At 52.9% G+C, this 16,491-nt stretch overlaps 1 protein-coding gene across 1 annotated transcript in view; it reads right to left on the bottom strand.

The window, feature by feature from the left end:
- Positions 1 to 16,491, bottom strand: part of PLXNA2 (plexin A2) — a 207,387-nt gene that overhangs the window by 28,805 nt on the left and 162,091 nt on the right. Inside the window, exons 13-14 of the mRNA XM_042975512.1 lie at positions 6,687 to 6,838; positions 579 to 696 (exon numbers count right to left, since the gene is read on the bottom strand). Of these exons, the coding sequence (XP_042831446.1) occupies positions 579 to 696; positions 6,687 to 6,838 (270 nt within the window). The remainder of the gene's footprint in view (positions 1 to 578; positions 697 to 6,686; positions 6,839 to 16,491) is intronic.

Below are 16,491 nucleotides of genomic sequence, written 5' to 3'. Positions count from 1 at the left end.
CCAGCAGATTCCAAGGCCCCAGAAGCACGCTATCGATTCAGCAGGAATACAGTGCCGGCCTTCGAGAAAGTTGTCATGATTCTACTACCCGCCGCCCGAGCGCGAAGAGATGTCTTCAGCTGTGAGTGTGCATCGGTGTGCCTAACCACACCATCACACAGAGCAACTCACTCAGTACCCCCTGCTCCCATGGTCCTGCCACAGACACATGTCTCTGCAGGATTTGAAGTGACTTCTCTAAACTCCCACTCGCGATAGCCTTGGCAGAAAACAAAGCATGTGGATAAATATAGACCTTTTTAATTAGGTCCCTCAGGGGATCTGTCCTCATTAGGCTGGAATGAGACTAAGATATCACACTGGCAGGACAAGCGGTGGCCCCCTCCCTCCCTTACGGGTAGGATCCACTTTCTAAGAAAGACCTGATCTTGCCTTATTTAGAATTCTGGCCTGTGACTCTCTGAGACTCTCCTAGCATCGTCAGTCACACATCCATCCTACCCCCGGCTTGAGGGGGGTGTGGGGCCTTTGTGGGAGAAGCCTAGAACAGGCTGGGAGCCCCGTAGCCCAATACTCACCACAAAGGTGTACTGTTGATGGGACTTGGTCATGAACTCTGGCTTACACTCGCCAATGCATAGGCGTACAGGCCCGGAGGTGGTTCCCACGAGGGCATGGCCCATCTCACAGACGATCCTGAGGAGAGAGCAAATCTCCCCGTGAGAGGCCTGGCCACAGCCCACATTCCTGCCTATCCTTCTCATCTTACCTCCCCCGTGCCCCCCACACCCCCACCCCCGTCCCAACGAATGACTCATCACACACTTGCACTGGTGCTGTACCAAGACTCAGCTTGCTCACCCATCTAGCTGTGTGACCTCGGGGAAAGTGCTTTCCCTTTCTGGGCTTCAGCCTCTCATCTGTAGAGTGAGAAGCCGAATGAGATCACCTCTAAAGTCCAGAGTGCCTCCAAATGCTATGCTGCTTAATTCTCGGAATCGACCTGTATTCCCAGTGCCTCTGAGGTCCCTAGCACGGGGTAGTTACCTAGTATTTGTGGGATAAAACCCAATGTCCAACAGGGACACCCAGGGGCAGTAATTTCGTGTTCCTTCCTGTGTGACAAGCCAAAATGGCAACTCGCCCTAAAGGAGTGAGTGAGGGCCTGTTTGCCAAAGTGGTTTGTTTGCTACAGTGAGGTTTAAAAAGGGAATAGATAATCTGATGAGATAGTGAACGCCCAAACCAGGAGCTCCCGGCCAAAGGGAGGAGCCGAGTCCCTCGGCAGCAGAAGGGGTGGATGGCGGATGAGTTCATTAGGACGGCAGTTGACAGTGGACTCCCACTTAATCAAAGTCTGAGCGCCCTAAGCTGGTGGGCGAGGCAGCGAACCAGCCTGGGGTTGGAAGTCACGTCTCACATTAAGAGTCTGGGTAGCTGGAGGCAAGAGGGGGATACAGTGTTTTCTCTCATGAAGTGCAGATCAATACCCCCAGTGATGACCTCCCTGGTGCCTGAGATCAGTTACAACAAGCACATTTAGACACTGGTTGCCTTGGCCACAGCAGCCTTCTCGAAAGGGCGGGCAGCTGGAGGATACGGGAGAGACTGAAGAAATCAGGTTCGCGGGGGGCTCTCTCGCTTAGAATTAGAAGGCACGGGGTCCCATGAGGCTCCGCAAGAGAACCCAAGGACGGAAGAAAGGACTTTCGATTCCTCCCAACACCGCATAAGAGTTCGGAGCAGTCTGGTGCCCCCGGTAGGTTTGCTTAGCGGGGAGGCAGGAAAACAGACCCCGGTGCACTCATTCCCAGCATTACGCCGGCACCATGGGGGTAGATCCGCGTCTAGCTGGGAGGCGCTTATCGCCACGGCTTCTCCAGGAAGGAAGGTAACTAAACAGAGATTTCATTTCGATGTAATAAAACTTGCATTAAACAAACACACCGCACGCTCGCACACACGCCATGCCGCAGATCTCCACCTCCTTCATAACAGTTAATCCCAAATAAGTACTTTGACTCCTGGTGAATATTTACTTAACATGCAATAACTGTCTTATCACGTTTAGCATATTAGATTCAACAAGAAAGTACTGAATGCGCATGGAAGGGTAGTCTCCCTTCCCTTCCTCCATGAATAAATAAATTAATTACGAACCCAGAGTAAAGCTGATAGGGACGATCAATTAGTATTTTACACAGAACTGTCTTCTTAAACCTCATTAGCAGAGCATTTGAGAAGCTTAATTTAAGGTACTGTGTGTGGTTATTTTCAGGCTGCTACCTGCTCGGAGTAACAAATCTCTCATCCCGTTTCCTGGGCCCTAGTGCCTGCACCTGTTTGGGGTCCCTGCCGTCCTGCAAACCATATGCCCTGTACTCCTGAGATGCTTCAGAGGAGAATCTGTCATCCATTGCAGGAGAAGAGGAGGACAAAGAAGAAGGGGGACCAGATAAATCTCTTTCCTCCTCTCGTCCCTCCCTCACCACCCCCTGGACACTCTGTGCTACAGTCATCCTCCAGAAGAAAGGAGGAAGAAGAGATCATGGTAGGCTTGATATCACGGAGGGAGGAGATATGACAACCTGTGAAAGCCATGGGCCTACTTTTTCCTCCTGGGACCCAGGGGTCTGTGCAGGAGAGGAGAAGGCCTAGAATGGCCCATTCAGCTGTCTCTGTAGGGTGTGAACAATGGCCTAGAACCCTTTGGTGCACCGTCTTTTCTAGAACATTTCCTTATGTCCCAAAACATAAGCTTTACATATCAGGGACCTGGGAGAAGGGGGACAGATGCGAGAGGAGTACTGCCCAAGTGTCCAAGGCTGAGCGCCCGCAGTTGGCCCTGAATGCCCCACCGCGAAGGGCATGATGCAAGGGGGGCAGGGGTAGGCTGCAGCAAGGTGCCAGAGCACTACCCTGGGTTCCCTTCCTTGGCACTGTGACTGATGCCTCTCCCCACCCATGGAATGAGGTTCACCTTCACCTGTGAGTGGGAAGCGGGCAGGGGGAAGCTGTGGGCTGTAGCAAAGGGTTTGGGGTGGTAGGGAAGAACTGGGAGAGAATCCTAAGGAATTGAGAAAGCACGCGGAAGAACCCCAATGACCTCTCACTCTCCCTCCTTTTATTCCCGGTCCACCCCCCTCCCCCGCCCGGTGCTCGCACTGAAGGTTGGAAGATACAGAATACAATTGTATCATTTGTTGTCTGAGCTCAGGAGAGAGGAAGGTAAGGAAGAAGCAGGGGAGGCTGCAGGGAGTAAAAAGGGTTATACCGAGGAATGATGGTCGGGCCATGGCAGATTGGGGACCTTAATAATAATAAGAGCTACAAGTTACTGAGCTGTGATCACAGCAGGCACTGTACAAGATAGGCTCTCGTGTCATCTCGAGCTCCCCTGCAGGGCGGTCCTATTAGCTCCATTTTATGGGCAATGAAACCAAGGCTCAGAGATGCCACGTGACTTGCCCACGGCCACAGCGGCAGAGCCACAGTTCAAATCCAGGTCAAAAGCTTGACTCCAAAGCTTGAGCCTTTGACCATTCTGCTCTACTGCTTGCAGAATTAATGGAATGCTTTCTATGTATTTTGGGGAGGGGACAGGGTGGACGTGGCAGCAATGTCGGGGTGCAGTTGAGGTTGCTGGGGTGTTGGGAGGTGCCCCCTACCTTCCCGGGTGTCGATGACCACGGACAGCAGTGTGTGCACCACTTCCTCCTTCAAGCCTTACGCGTTGGCAAAGTTCCTGTGGTTTGATTTCTGGGGGCCTCCTGCCTTCCTGGCCTCTTCCTGGTGTCTCTGGTGGCTCTAGGATCCCCAGTATATTATAAGGAGACGACAGCTGGGGATGCCGAAATTTTTCTCTTGCAAAATGAGGGGCCTGACTAAACAACTATCCACGTTCAACATTTGGAGGTTCTACTCCTCCCTGGTTGACAGGGAGCTTCTGGGGACACATTAGTGACACCGACAGGCTTTCTAACGGTGGGAAGTGCGGTTCCCTGGGGCATACAGTTTCCTCCTCTGACATCCTAAGGATGTCTATTTCTCCATTTCTCCATTCCCCGGATGAGACTTTTGAGAATCTGGGAGCAAAGTGATTTGCCCCAAGTCACCCGGTTCCCCAATAGCTGAGCTCCTGGCACCCAGCCCAGTGGTGTCCTCATCCCGCACACTGTACCACCTCCCACAGACCGGCAGGGATGGTGCCTTTCTCCGCACAAGTGTGCACCCCTGGGGGTGGGGAGCTTCGGCCCCCACCTGAGTCTTATCACCCAGGAAACGTCCTGTGATGGGATCATCCGGCCCTCCACAGACCGGTGCGGTGCTGATTGCAGGACTAAGCGGGGCCTTTTAACCAACATTAACCTAATTGCTGAGTGATAGATGGTGTGGCACAAGCATATGGCGGGCCATTACTGTGCCCGCTAACCCTGCCCGCACCCGGGACACTGCACTGGCCCGTGTAGCCAAATTCATCTCTCCCGGACATCTGTAACGATCATGCCTGCTGCTGCCTGCCCGGGCGGGAGGCTTTAATGATGCTAACAAACTCTGAAGCCTCGAGAGTGGTAAGGAGCCTGGGGAGGCTGGAAACCAGGGCTGTACCAACTGAGGTGTGGAGGGCCTGCTCCCTCCTGCCCACACCGCGCCCCACACGAAGGCAGCGTTGGTTTTCTGGAGTGCCGGGCCACCAACCTCGACCGGTCACCTCCCTGGGCTCCCTGCATAGCCTCACTTGTGGATTCTATGGGCGCTTTCCCCCCTGGCCCTGGGTGAGGGTGGTGCATTTGATTCCAAAGATAGAATACTTCCTCACATTCCTATGGTACATCGCAGTCTCCATTTTCTCATCTTACTGAATTTCCCCCCAAAACCCGTACCGTAGGAATCACGATTTCCATGAGGTTGATGAAGGTCAGAGAGACTGACAGTCTGCTAAGGCCTCAGGGCTGGTCAGTAGAGCAGGCAGGACTAGAACACGTTTGAATTCCAAATCTCATGAGCTCTCCGTGTCCAGCTGCCCAAGAGTTTGCACTTCTCAGCTCAAAGCCATACCCAGTGGTCCCCCAAACCCTTTCCTTTGGAGTCCTGTGGCATCTCACCAAGTTGGAGACTTGACTTCTGTCTGGAGGCCCAGGGCAGGTCCTTAAAGCCAAGGTGGATTCGGGGTAGGTGGCACCGAGGGTCTCGCCCAGCCTGGCAGGGCTCTGACCCGGAAGGACTCCACAGACTGTCCCGCCTCCTGCCCCAGATGCGTCCACCTCCTCTCTGGCTCCACAGCCTCTGTAGTTTCCCTCTTCTCTCCCTCATCTCTTTCCTGTAGCCCCAGCCAGTCCTCCCTCCAAGATTCAGCCCTTGCAGGGAGAAAGTTGTCAGGGGAGGAGCCGGTCTGAAGGATTAGAACGGCTCCTTCTCCCCCGAGGTGGGGAGCGGACATCAATGGGGTCCTCAAAGCCTGGGAAGTCACTCCTCTGACTCTGACCCTGCTCTGGGCCCACACCGGAATTGTGGCCCCTGACCCCGGAGGATCATGACATTTTCAGGCCATTCTTGTCCGGGAGTCTTGCCCTATCCACTCTTATGAGACAGGGAGACCTGGAGTGGAAGTCAGGAGACTCGGGTTCCAGCTCTGCCTTGGCCACTTGTACACTGAGTGAACTGGGGAAGTCATTTCACTTCCCCAAGCCTTTTGCCTTCTCCTGCTTTGTAAAGGGAGATAACAGTATCCACCTCTGAGTCCTTTCCAATTAAAAATGAGAAAATGGATGAGAAGGGGCAAGGGCTGACAGAAGAGAAAGTGATCTCATTTTTCTGGTGGTTACTAAAGGCTGGGTCTGGGCAGGTCAGGGGGAGGGCCTGGGGCTGCAGGGGGGTGGAGCTAGGGCAGAGAAGCCCCTCCCACAAGCCCTGCTCTGGGCCTCCCTCCTCACACCCCTCCCCCTCGCACAGCACAGCTGTGTTCTCAGCAGGACTAGGGAGACTTGACCCCACTTTACATGACAAATCATCCAGAATGATCTCCCTTCCGTCTCTCTTTGGGATTGGGGTGGGGGGAGCATCCCTCCTTCCAGGCTCCTGCCCCCAGTTTTGTGCCCATCTCCCGCCCACCAACTCCACAGTGGTCACCACTGCCAAATGAACACCCCAAATTGGAACATATGTCACTCCTGGAGCCCCGTTCGCCTGTCCGCGGCTACATGCCTATTTTCTAATTTCCAGCTGACATTTCCCTTAGTGAAATAAATGAATTTGCTCCGGCGGAGGCCCTGCTCGGATTAAGCTGCTGTCAGAGCCCCATGAGCCAAACAAATTGTTGCCCGCAGCCCACTGTGCGGGATGCATTCCAATGGGGGCTGGCAGCGGAGGGGCAGGGAGACCGAGGAGGAACCTGGGCTGGCTGGGAACGTGGCTCGGTGGCCAGGGCAGGTGAAGACTGAATGAGAGACAGTGTTGTGCTAGGAGTTCTGATGCCACAGGAGCCAGGGGACAGGGAATCACACACATAGGAGCCTTTGAAAGTGGAGGTGGGGTAGAAGAGGGCCCAGGGAAGGCTTTTGGGGGCAGGGTCCACGGGAGCAGAGGGGTGTGAGGGAATCCTGGAGAAGTCCCAGAAAAAGGGAAAGGGGCGGCCCCTACCCTGAAGCTCCATGGGAAAAGGGCGGGCCAGAGCGGGCTGGACTCACTGCTCAGCGATGATGTAATCCCCCGGCAGGGGGGTGCAGGGCACCCCAGCCACCTGCACGTGGTGGGCGATCTCAGAGAAGTCCAGGCCCAGGTTCACGCCATGGATGGTCACTCGAGTCCCTCCTTCAGGTGGTCCAGACACCGTCAAAATCTGCGGGAGGGAAATGGGTCACAAACCTGCTGGGCCACAGAGGAGGCCCTTTTTGTAAACCAGGGAGGGCTTTGTAATTGTCACGTGCTATTACTGCCACCCCTACAGTCTAGACACCATAGGGGTAATGGTGAATACACAGGACATCAGGAAACTTGCCCTCCAGGAACTTCTGGTCCAGGAGGAAGAGATAAAAAGGGAGCCATACATAACGCTCCCTGATGCAGGGCACGCACACAGTGATAAGGTAGATTCGGAGGGAAGCTGTGGGAGTCCAGAGGAGTCCAAGATTAGGTGCTGCTTCAGGGGTAAGATTCAAGATGGAAAGTGTGTCGGACATGGGCTGCAAAAACACAGCCCAGGATGCATGGCAGAACCATGAAAAAGATAACTTTAGGATCTCCCAAATTTTCCTGGCTTCTCATTAACGAGGATCATGTATCTAGTTATTCATTTCCTAATTCAGTCACCAAATGCTGTCTCATTTTGCTCGGGCCCAACGGCAGAATCAGGCTCTCCCAAGGTGTAAATTTCTCTCTGGGATTAGATCAAGCTCTTGGAAAAATGCCGCTCTTTGGGACAGAACAGATAGATCCCAGCGAGTAAGTTTATCCTTTGTGGTCCACAGTTATCTGAAGGAGGAGGAAATTAGAAGTGAACTCAATCACTGGAAGCAGGCTCAGAGTATCTTATACGCAGATTCTCGTACAACTTATACATACAGTTATAAAAAAAAGTCCAAGGCTCTTTTCACTACACTGTAAGAAAGGCAAGACAGGGAGGGAAGGAGAGAGGGAAGGGTGGGTTGGTCAAGGCCAAGAGTCTACCAGAATCTCCCAGATGGAGGGAGCGTCTGGGCAGAGTTGCAGCCAGGGACTTTCTGTGCTTGAGCCCCACTGGGAGCCTCCCATTAAACCCTGTTCATCCTGGTGGGACACCCAGTGGAGCCAGTGTGCCCTGGGGCAGAGATGACAAGTCAATACAATGAAATGCTATAAAAGGTTCTGGAGACTTTTCCCTCCTCTCTGTTCCCCAAAGGGGCACTGCGCTCTTCCTATGATGTGGGCACCATGAGTTGTACAACCATCTTGGCCGTGAATCCCCAGGTGACAGTGGGCAGAGAAGACATGATCGTCGGTAGGAGGACTGGAACAGGCCTCCCTCTCTGCCAGGCCCACTCCTGGGCTCTCGGGAAGTTGGCTGCACAGTCAGGATTCGAACTCAGACTTCCTGACCCCCACCCTCTTCTTCAGTTCTCACATGGTGGAGCCTCCTTCCCTCCCTGGGGGGAGGAACTCTCTCATTGGAGGGCCCATTTCACCCAAGTCACCTTGTCTGAGGCTCTCACTCCTTTTTCTGGGAATAAAATATCCCACCTCAGGAATAAAAATAAACAGGATTCATGAAACGAATCAAGGGTGGGATAGTGGAGGCAGCTCAGAGGCATCTCTGTGTGTTGGGCGTGAGTGGGGGGAAGCAGAACAATTTGGAGAGAGAGAAGCTGGCAGGAGGAACAGGTAGCCCCACAGCCTTCCTGTCCCTGGGGATTCTGAAATTAACCAGAACCGGATCTTGTCTGTTGCACCCTCCCCCGGTGCCGTTTCCTCTGCAACCTGGGCCTCCCGGGCTCTGTGAGATGGACCCTTGTTAATGAGGACCAGGGAAGGGGATGTTTCCATGCCCCTGCAGGAGACATCAGTAGGAAAGAATTTGCTTTGAGCAAATCTGACTGCCCGGGTTCTCCTTTGATCCACTTGAATGAGCCCCACTGGCTCCTCTCACCCCTCCCCCAGCCACCTGGAGGACAAGAACCCACCTACCAAAAGTAACTGGCAAAACTGTGGGGATTGGTTTGCGCTCCTTCCCCCACTTTTATTTTTAAAAATACATTCTTTTGCTCGCTGCAGTTAATTACAACCTTTCAGAAAAACTGTGAAACGAAATCTTTCTGGGAAAGCTAAAAATATTTCCATCTTGCAGGTAGTGCATGGGGATTGGATTGTGGATAGTTGGCGGCATTGGCAGCTTCTGCGAGGCCGCTTTCTTCAGCTGGTAAGTCGCTGCAGTGTCCCCTTCCGACATTCAAGGGCTGGGGTCCGAGACATGACCAGGGTCACTTGGAGGGGTTTGCAGGATCCATTTGCCAACACAGAGCTGCTCAGAGGCATACGCCAGCTTATATTGTTTAGAGACGAAAGATTATTATTATTGTTATTTTTTTTTTTGTCATTAGCAAGTGTTATAATCTTGGCATGAAGACGCATGCCAAAGAGATAGCTAGTCTGGGGTGTGGAGACACCAGCCTGATCACTTCTAAGCTAGCTTACCAGCAGCTGGAATCCGAACGTGGAGAATCAGAGTCCTCCTAGGTCATTGGCAAATACCTGGGGAATACTGGGTCCCCGGGGTCTTCTTTCCCACATAGCATATGCTATGCACCATGCTGCCAGCACCTGGGGCAGGTGGCAAAGGAGTTAGGGGTCAAGGCTCTAAGTAAGCACCCCGTTCTAGGACTTACAAGGGACATAGCTTATATCTTCCTTGCTTTGAACAAAACTGATGTGTTAAAGTCAGGATTTTCCAAACATAGATGAGGTGGTGAGCATTTGATTTGCAAAAGGATTCCCAAGGTCTCCATTAGGGATGACTTTCAAAATCTATATCGTTGGCACAGACCTCTCTCCTGAGCTCCATATCCATATATCCAATTGCTACTGGACATCTCTACTTCCCCATGTGTGTCCCTCAGGCACCTCAAATTTCACCATGTCTAAAAATGAACTCTTAATTTTTCCTCCTTCCACCCCCAACCTGATTATCCTCACAGATTCTCTTTCAAGGTTAATGGAATCACTGTGCACCCAGCCAGGAACCTTCCAAGTGGTTTCAACGGATTCCTCTCCCTCCCCTACCACGTACAATAAATAACAGTCACCAGGCACTATGAGATCTTACTCCCTGGCATCTTTGGAATCTGTGCCCCGCTCTGTCTTCCTGAGTCGGTGTTGAGCACAGGTCCCCTACCTCTCACTCACGCTAACGGCGAGGGTTTCCATGTTCTCCCATTAGATCGAACTTCCTCCTACCACCAGGTGACCTTCACGAACACATACTTGGGCAGGTTACTAGTTGCTTGCTCTGAAAACCCGTAATGGCTCTGACCACTGTTAAGGCAAAGTCCCTAATTCCTGGCTTGGCACTTGTCCTTAAAGGTTTTTTTTTTTTTAATATACATTTTTTAATGTTTACTTTTGACAGAGAGAGAGAGAGGATCCGAAGCAGGCTCCAGGTTCTGAGCTGTCTGAGCACAGAGTCTGAGCTCATGAACCACAAGATCGTGACCTAGCCAGAGTCACATGCTTAACTGACTGAGCCACCCAGGTGCTCCTGTCCTTCAGGTTCTGATCTTCATTAATTTTTCAGTCACATCTGCTCTCTTATACTATGTCCATGTTCTACCCAGATACCAGCGGTTCCTGTCCACGCAATGCACTTCAGAAATCTCCGTGCCTTTGCACCTCACTTGCTCTCCGCCAGCTTAAAATCAGAGTGAGTCAAGGTGGAGGTCTGGGCTCAGGGCATAAAGGTGCAGAGAAAGGTATCCTGCAGGAAACGTGCCCTAACGACCTGAGGGCTTCGAGGAGACTCTGAGAATGAGTACAAGGGCCTTGATGTCCGTGTGGTGGTCTGGGGTGGTAAAAACCCAGGCATCCTATTTTCCTCGTTTTTCCCAGGACCAAGTATTGGGGAGAAGCTACAGAGGGGAGGCTTGGTGGAAAATGACATATTCTCCAGAGAGAACGTGAACAGGATCTTTTAAGATACCACTTCGGGGGCGTGGGGGAGAGGGGGAAAATGGGGGATGGGCTTTGAGGAGGGCACTTGTGGGGACGAGCACTGGTGTGGTATGGAAGCCAATTTGACAATAAATTATATGAAAAAAATATGTACCACTTCGGACCAGGCAGCGGGGTCCCAAGTCTACCCTGGAGATTGCCCACAAAGGCTCTCTCTCCCAAGCAGTGTTAGATTGCAGAATGGTCAGTGTAGCATCTGCAGAGCTCGATTCTCTTGGGAGAATGACGCGGGTCTATAATGAGGCAGGTTGGTGGAGTCCTCTGCTGGCAGAACTACAAGGAAGGCCTCCCAGATCAGGCAGTAGTGGGGATCCAGCAGAGGTGAGGTTCTGAAAAGGCAGGGCGGGAGTTAGATAGATCCCCCCCACTGACAGAGGGGAATCAAGACAGGGCTGGGATGGTGACCAGATCCACAGGTCTTGGCTTCTGGTTTCAGATGGCTCTTGGGCTGCTGGCTACTGCGGGGCAGGGAAGAGAGCCCATCTGAGACTTGGGTAGCGTCGGTGCAGGGAGAGAGTAAGACAGACTAGAATATGAATTTTCCCTCTGACAGGCATGAGCTATGTGACCCTCAATCTCCATGTCCTTATCAGAAAACAGATAACAATGCTCCACCTCACAGGGATGTTCTGAAGGTTAAGGAAGACAACATCTGGAAAATCCCTAATATGACGGTGGTTTTAGAGGGCGGGTCTTGACAATTGCAATTTCCTCCCTGGTGTTCCCCCTGCACCTGTGCCTTCCCAGATCACAAAAACATGGGATTGGTGGTGTTGGTAGGGAGCTTAGAGATGATGGGAATCTTTTCTGTTCCTCTGGAAGGAGGCCAAAGGGACCCGGGAGCTTAGATGCTGGAGTGATGAGGGTAGAGAGAGCTGCCCGGGGACTGACAGGAGAGAGCCTGAGCTTGTCCATGCTGCTGAGGACAGGACCTTGGCTTTGGTGGACTCTGGGCCCTGCACAGAAGCAGACTCTGAGCCAGACATCACCCTTTCACCCAGAATAAATTGGGGGAGGACACAGGCCCTGTCTGGAATGGTCTTCATTCTTTCTTCCCTCCCTCTTTGCCATTTCTTTTTCCCCTGGCAATCAGCCATTCTGGGGTAGGCACAGCATTTCACAATGAACTCAGTGAATTCTTCCAGGAAAGTAATTCTGAATGAGACACCCACACAAACAAATGGTTTGACAGTCTGGGATGTGTACGAGTGTGTGTGAGTGTGGGTAGTGAGGGTGCGGAGCGATGGGGAGAGGAGCTGGGAACCTGTAAAATCAGCTGGGATCTTGAGATATGGACCACTTCAATCCCATGCTTTCCAACCCATATTATACCGTGGACAGGAAATCTGACTTCTTGCCTGTGGACCTCAGAAGTAGGTGATGAGGTAACGATGTGCCCAGAAGCAAGTTGCTCTTGCTGGGTGGGGGTGAAGGGGGTTCTCTCACCCCTATGTTCTGTGCCGACTCCCACTGTGCACTCCTCCCCGCCTACTCCCCAGAACTCTAGTTCTCTTACGTATCTCGCATGCTCCCGGGGACAGCTAAGGATCCCCAGGCCCATAGGGTCTAAAGGCGATGTTCCATCCCCCCTGCCGGTACAGCAAGTCCACTGACAAATGCCTACCTCTCCTGCAAGGCTCTGCTGAAAGCTGCGCCCCTGTGATGCTTCCTCGGACCCCCTCGGGCAGATTCGGTAGCACCTTCTCCTACACTCCCTCGGCCCTTCGTGAACACGCCCAAGAAGGTAATGGCCCCGCCAGGCTGTAAGCTGCTTCTTTTCTCAATGAGACAGTAACTATCTTGGGACAGAGACAGTCTCACTTTTGCTTAGCAACCTGACACTTAGCACACGGCCTGCAACATGGCAGCCTTCGGTAAATATCCCCCGTTCTCTGTTACTGGGAAACGCTGGTCCCGCCAGATTGTAGGACAAACTGTGTTCTATAATGACAGCTGGAAGAATGGAGGTGTCTGTGCGGCTTGGGAGTGATGTAGTATTGTAACGGAATCTCAAGAAGTCCTTCCTGCAATCTCTCTTCCTTCAATTTAAGCCAATTTCTGGTGTGATTCCTCATTGAATGGAGGACTGAACAGCTGCCTCCTCATCAGACATCTTTCAGATACTGAAGACAGCAATTAAGTCACCCCTGGCCTGTGCTTCTGTAATTCTGTTAGCCCTTTGTTGGAAGATCTTGTTTTCTAAACCCTTTGATCATTTCAGCTGCTTTCCTTTGGACCCTTGGACGTCCAGGCATCCTCTGAGAGTGTAATGACCCAAAGTAGGCTTGTGGCTTGAGCAAAGGCCTGCCGGGTGTGTAGTAAGGAGGGCCTGCGCAGGTGACTTCCCTCCGCTTGTCACATACACCATTAACCAGGCCAGCCCTGGGCAAATCCCAGAGGGAGGGGAAACCTTGGTCTCTTTCCCAGGTGTCTTTTCTGTTCCCCCTCCCTGGGGTCCCTTCCCCTATTTTAGGTACCTCTCACCCTGCTAGTCTCTTCTCCCTAAAGAAACCTTTATTTGCATCTTAATGGGAACTTAAGTTGTGTTATTACCTTGCCTTAAGAGTACTGGCCTTTTAGCCCATTGTAGGATGAGAAGTTTGTCTCTGCGCAGCATTCAGAAGGAGAATGTGGGAAAGGTGTTTGGGCAGAGGGCTCAGTCCAGCAGCCTTACACGGTGCCCCGGAAGCAGTCCCCGACCGTGCCCGGGTATACAGGTGACTGGTCCACATCTAAGCCAAGTACTCTATCCGCTGATCGCAAGCCAGGATGAGCAGGCAGTGGGATGTGGGATGTGGCTGGCGTGTGCTCATCGTAAGGGGGTTCCCAGTCTCCCGCTGGGCCCTCTCAAAGCCTCCCGGCGCCTCTTGTTGGGGAGCCACCTCCGCACCCACCCAGACCCCACCTGCCAGCCGCACAGCCCGACTGAGCCCCACCGAGCTCCAGAGCACCCCAGCCGAATCTGGGCTCCTGCCAGACTGCGACATGTTTGTTTTCCACCGTGGGTGCCGTGACCTGGAAAGCAGCCGCCGCGACGCTCCCCTTGCCCTGATTCTCACAGCCACTAATTGAAGGTTCGGAGGGAACTGTGCCACAAAGCCGCCCAAGGGCGACGGCAGATGCAGCCGATTAATTACAGCTGGGGAGCTCCGAGGGGCTGCGCCGGGGAGCGGAGAGCGAGGTGCCCCAGGCCTCAGGGCTTGGCAGCCCAGGGAGTGCCGCCGGGGCCACTCCGGAGGGCGGAGCTGGGGGCTCCTGCGGGCTAGGGGTTCGAGGGGTGACAGGATGACCCCTTCTTGGCGGGAGCCTCACAAGGCCCGGCTTCCACCCGAGAGAACCCGTCTTCCTCGGCTCGGATCTCCTGCCTGATAGACATGCGGAGCGAAGGCAGAAGCTGAACGTGGGCTCCTGGTTATTGGAGATTCTGATAATGATGGCCGCCGTCCTTTATTTCATTTCCTTTGTCATCACATATTCTTACATCGCTTCGTTTTTTAAGTGCTTATCATGAGCCAGGACGGGTGCCCAGGGCTTTACATATTTTATCCCGCTTAGGGCTCCAAACAAGCTGAGAGGGAGGTCCTGTTACAATTTCCTTTTTACAGATGGGGACTAGTATCCAGAGAGGTTAAGTAACTTGCTCAAGGTTACACAGTGAGTGGTAGAGCCCACCAGGTCCAGCTAACGTGTGCCTTCGGCTTCTACACGACACGGCCTGAGTTGACCATCCTCTTGTCCGGGAAGAGACCCCTGGGTCATCAGCCGTGGGCACTCACGCCCTAGCCTGCTTGTGGGTTTCCCTCTGCTGAGGTCCCCCAGCCCCTCCCCCTTGGCTCAGGCCAGAGCTTGCTGCTTTCCAAGAAGCTCTGCCCCTGGCTCTGCTGGTCACTGCCTTGTCTCTGAGCTTCTGGGAGCTTCCCCCTCCCTCTTCTCTGTCCCTGCCCCTGCGAATGTGCACACGCCCCCTTGGGCCCTGCCCCTTCGTCACCTTGCCCCGGGCCCATTCACGTTCAGCCTCTCCACGTGATGCCAGGCATGGGGACCACTGGCTTTCTTTCCATCTCTGCAGCAGGCTGGATAAAGAGCTGGGTGCCAGCCCCTTTCCCCCCTCCTGCCCCGTGGACTGAGAGTTCTGTTTTCCTAAGTGAGCCCAGGAAAAAGAGTATACGGGTCACACGTGGGGCCTCTAGAGCCAAGTAGCTGAAGGTTAACTGCTGGTTCTAGAACTTTGTAGCAGTGTGACTTTGCTAAAGTTGTCACCCCTCACAGTGCCTTGGTTTCCTCATCTGTAAAATGGGGCTAAAGCTCCTACCTCGTAGGTTGTCGTAAGGTCTACACGAGATAACGTAAGGTGCTAAGTGCAGTTCTGAGCGGCAGATAAGCGTTCAGTGAAAGTTAGCTATTATTTTTCTTATTGCTATTTTATGATGAAGAAATCTGGGCAGAAGCCAGGCTAGCTGGAGTCCAGAGAAGTGGCTGGTTGCTGTAGAGATGGCCCAGCATGGTGTCGGCTGCCTCTCCCCTGGGCCAGTCCAGCGCTTTGCAGGTCTCCAGCAGGCTGTCAGCACCCTAGACTGGGTCCTTAAGAGGACATGGGAGAGAGTGACATCAGAATCTCCCAGAGCAGCCCGGGGGGCGGGTGGCTGGGGGGGGGGGTCCCAGAGAAGTTGCTCCAGGAGGGACCACCCCCAACTGACGGACCTGCTTTGTATTAAAAATTCCTGTGTCTGAGACGGGGATCAAGAGGGTTCTGCCCCAAGTGGCCCCCTAATCAGGACAAGCCAGTGAGGACACATCGGGGGTATATAGACAGCTAATCCTCTCCTGGCTAATCCACTTACTCCTTTCCTGTTACTTAGAGTTTTCCTGACTTTCGAGGGCAGTGGGGCCAACTTTGTGCCTAAAGATTTTGATGGCCTCTGGGCTCTTGGCCAGAGACACCTGGAAGCTGGATGCAAGACGGCAAGTCGTCACATCCTTTTCCAACTTCGGTGTGTGTGTGTGTGTGCGTAAGCACGCGTGTGCATGTGAGTGTGCACACTCTTCACGGTAGGCCAGAGCCCAGCTGATAGCTCTGAGTCTCTGGCCTCGGTGGCACCAGCTCTCCTACCCGGCGCGAATCCTTGCTGGCTCTGTCTTAGCTGATAGTACATTCAAAGCCTAATTGTTATCTCAGCAGAGTAACTCCATTATTCATCCTGACACCGTCCCCCGTTAGCTGTTTGTTGCAGTGATGTTATATTAATGAGGCCTGCAAATAAATGAACGGGGAGATCAGAGCGCTGACTCGTTTCTCAGGAAAGCTGGCTGACGTATTTATTTATTTGTTAGGAACTTTGCAGCGAGTCTTCCTGGCCCTGGGCAGGTGGCTTTTGGCCTTTCCTGCAGAGATTTGGTGCAGCCTTACAGATAAATGCTTGTAAATGTCCAACTCCCTGAACAACTTCACAAATGCATTCACAACAGAAGAGTCCAGGGTGGGGGGGGGTGCGGGGGGAAACCTACTTTAAATTATTTGGGCAAATGGAGAACAGAAGGAATGCAAGAACAATGGATCATCTCAGACAAATATTGTCTCAACTATTACTTAGGCTTGGTTTTAGAGAGGATATACATGGTTTTCTACATTCGCTTTTCTTTCCCAGGTACACACACCTAAGACAGTGTTAAAGAGAATTTGTCCTCCCTGAGCGTGAGCCAGTGAGGGGACTGGGTACGCCAGTGACACTGAAATATTCACAAAGTAAAATCTACAATGTGGTCAGTGGAGAGATGACTGCAAAACCAGCATCCCTA

This window comes from Panthera tigris, chromosome F3 (assembly GCF_018350195.1).
Source record: "Panthera tigris isolate Pti1 chromosome F3, P.tigris_Pti1_mat1.1, whole genome shotgun sequence".
Classification (NCBI taxonomy): Eukaryota; Metazoa; Chordata; class Mammalia; order Carnivora; family Felidae; genus Panthera; species Panthera tigris.
This window is presented reverse-complemented; position numbering and strand designations above follow the sequence as displayed.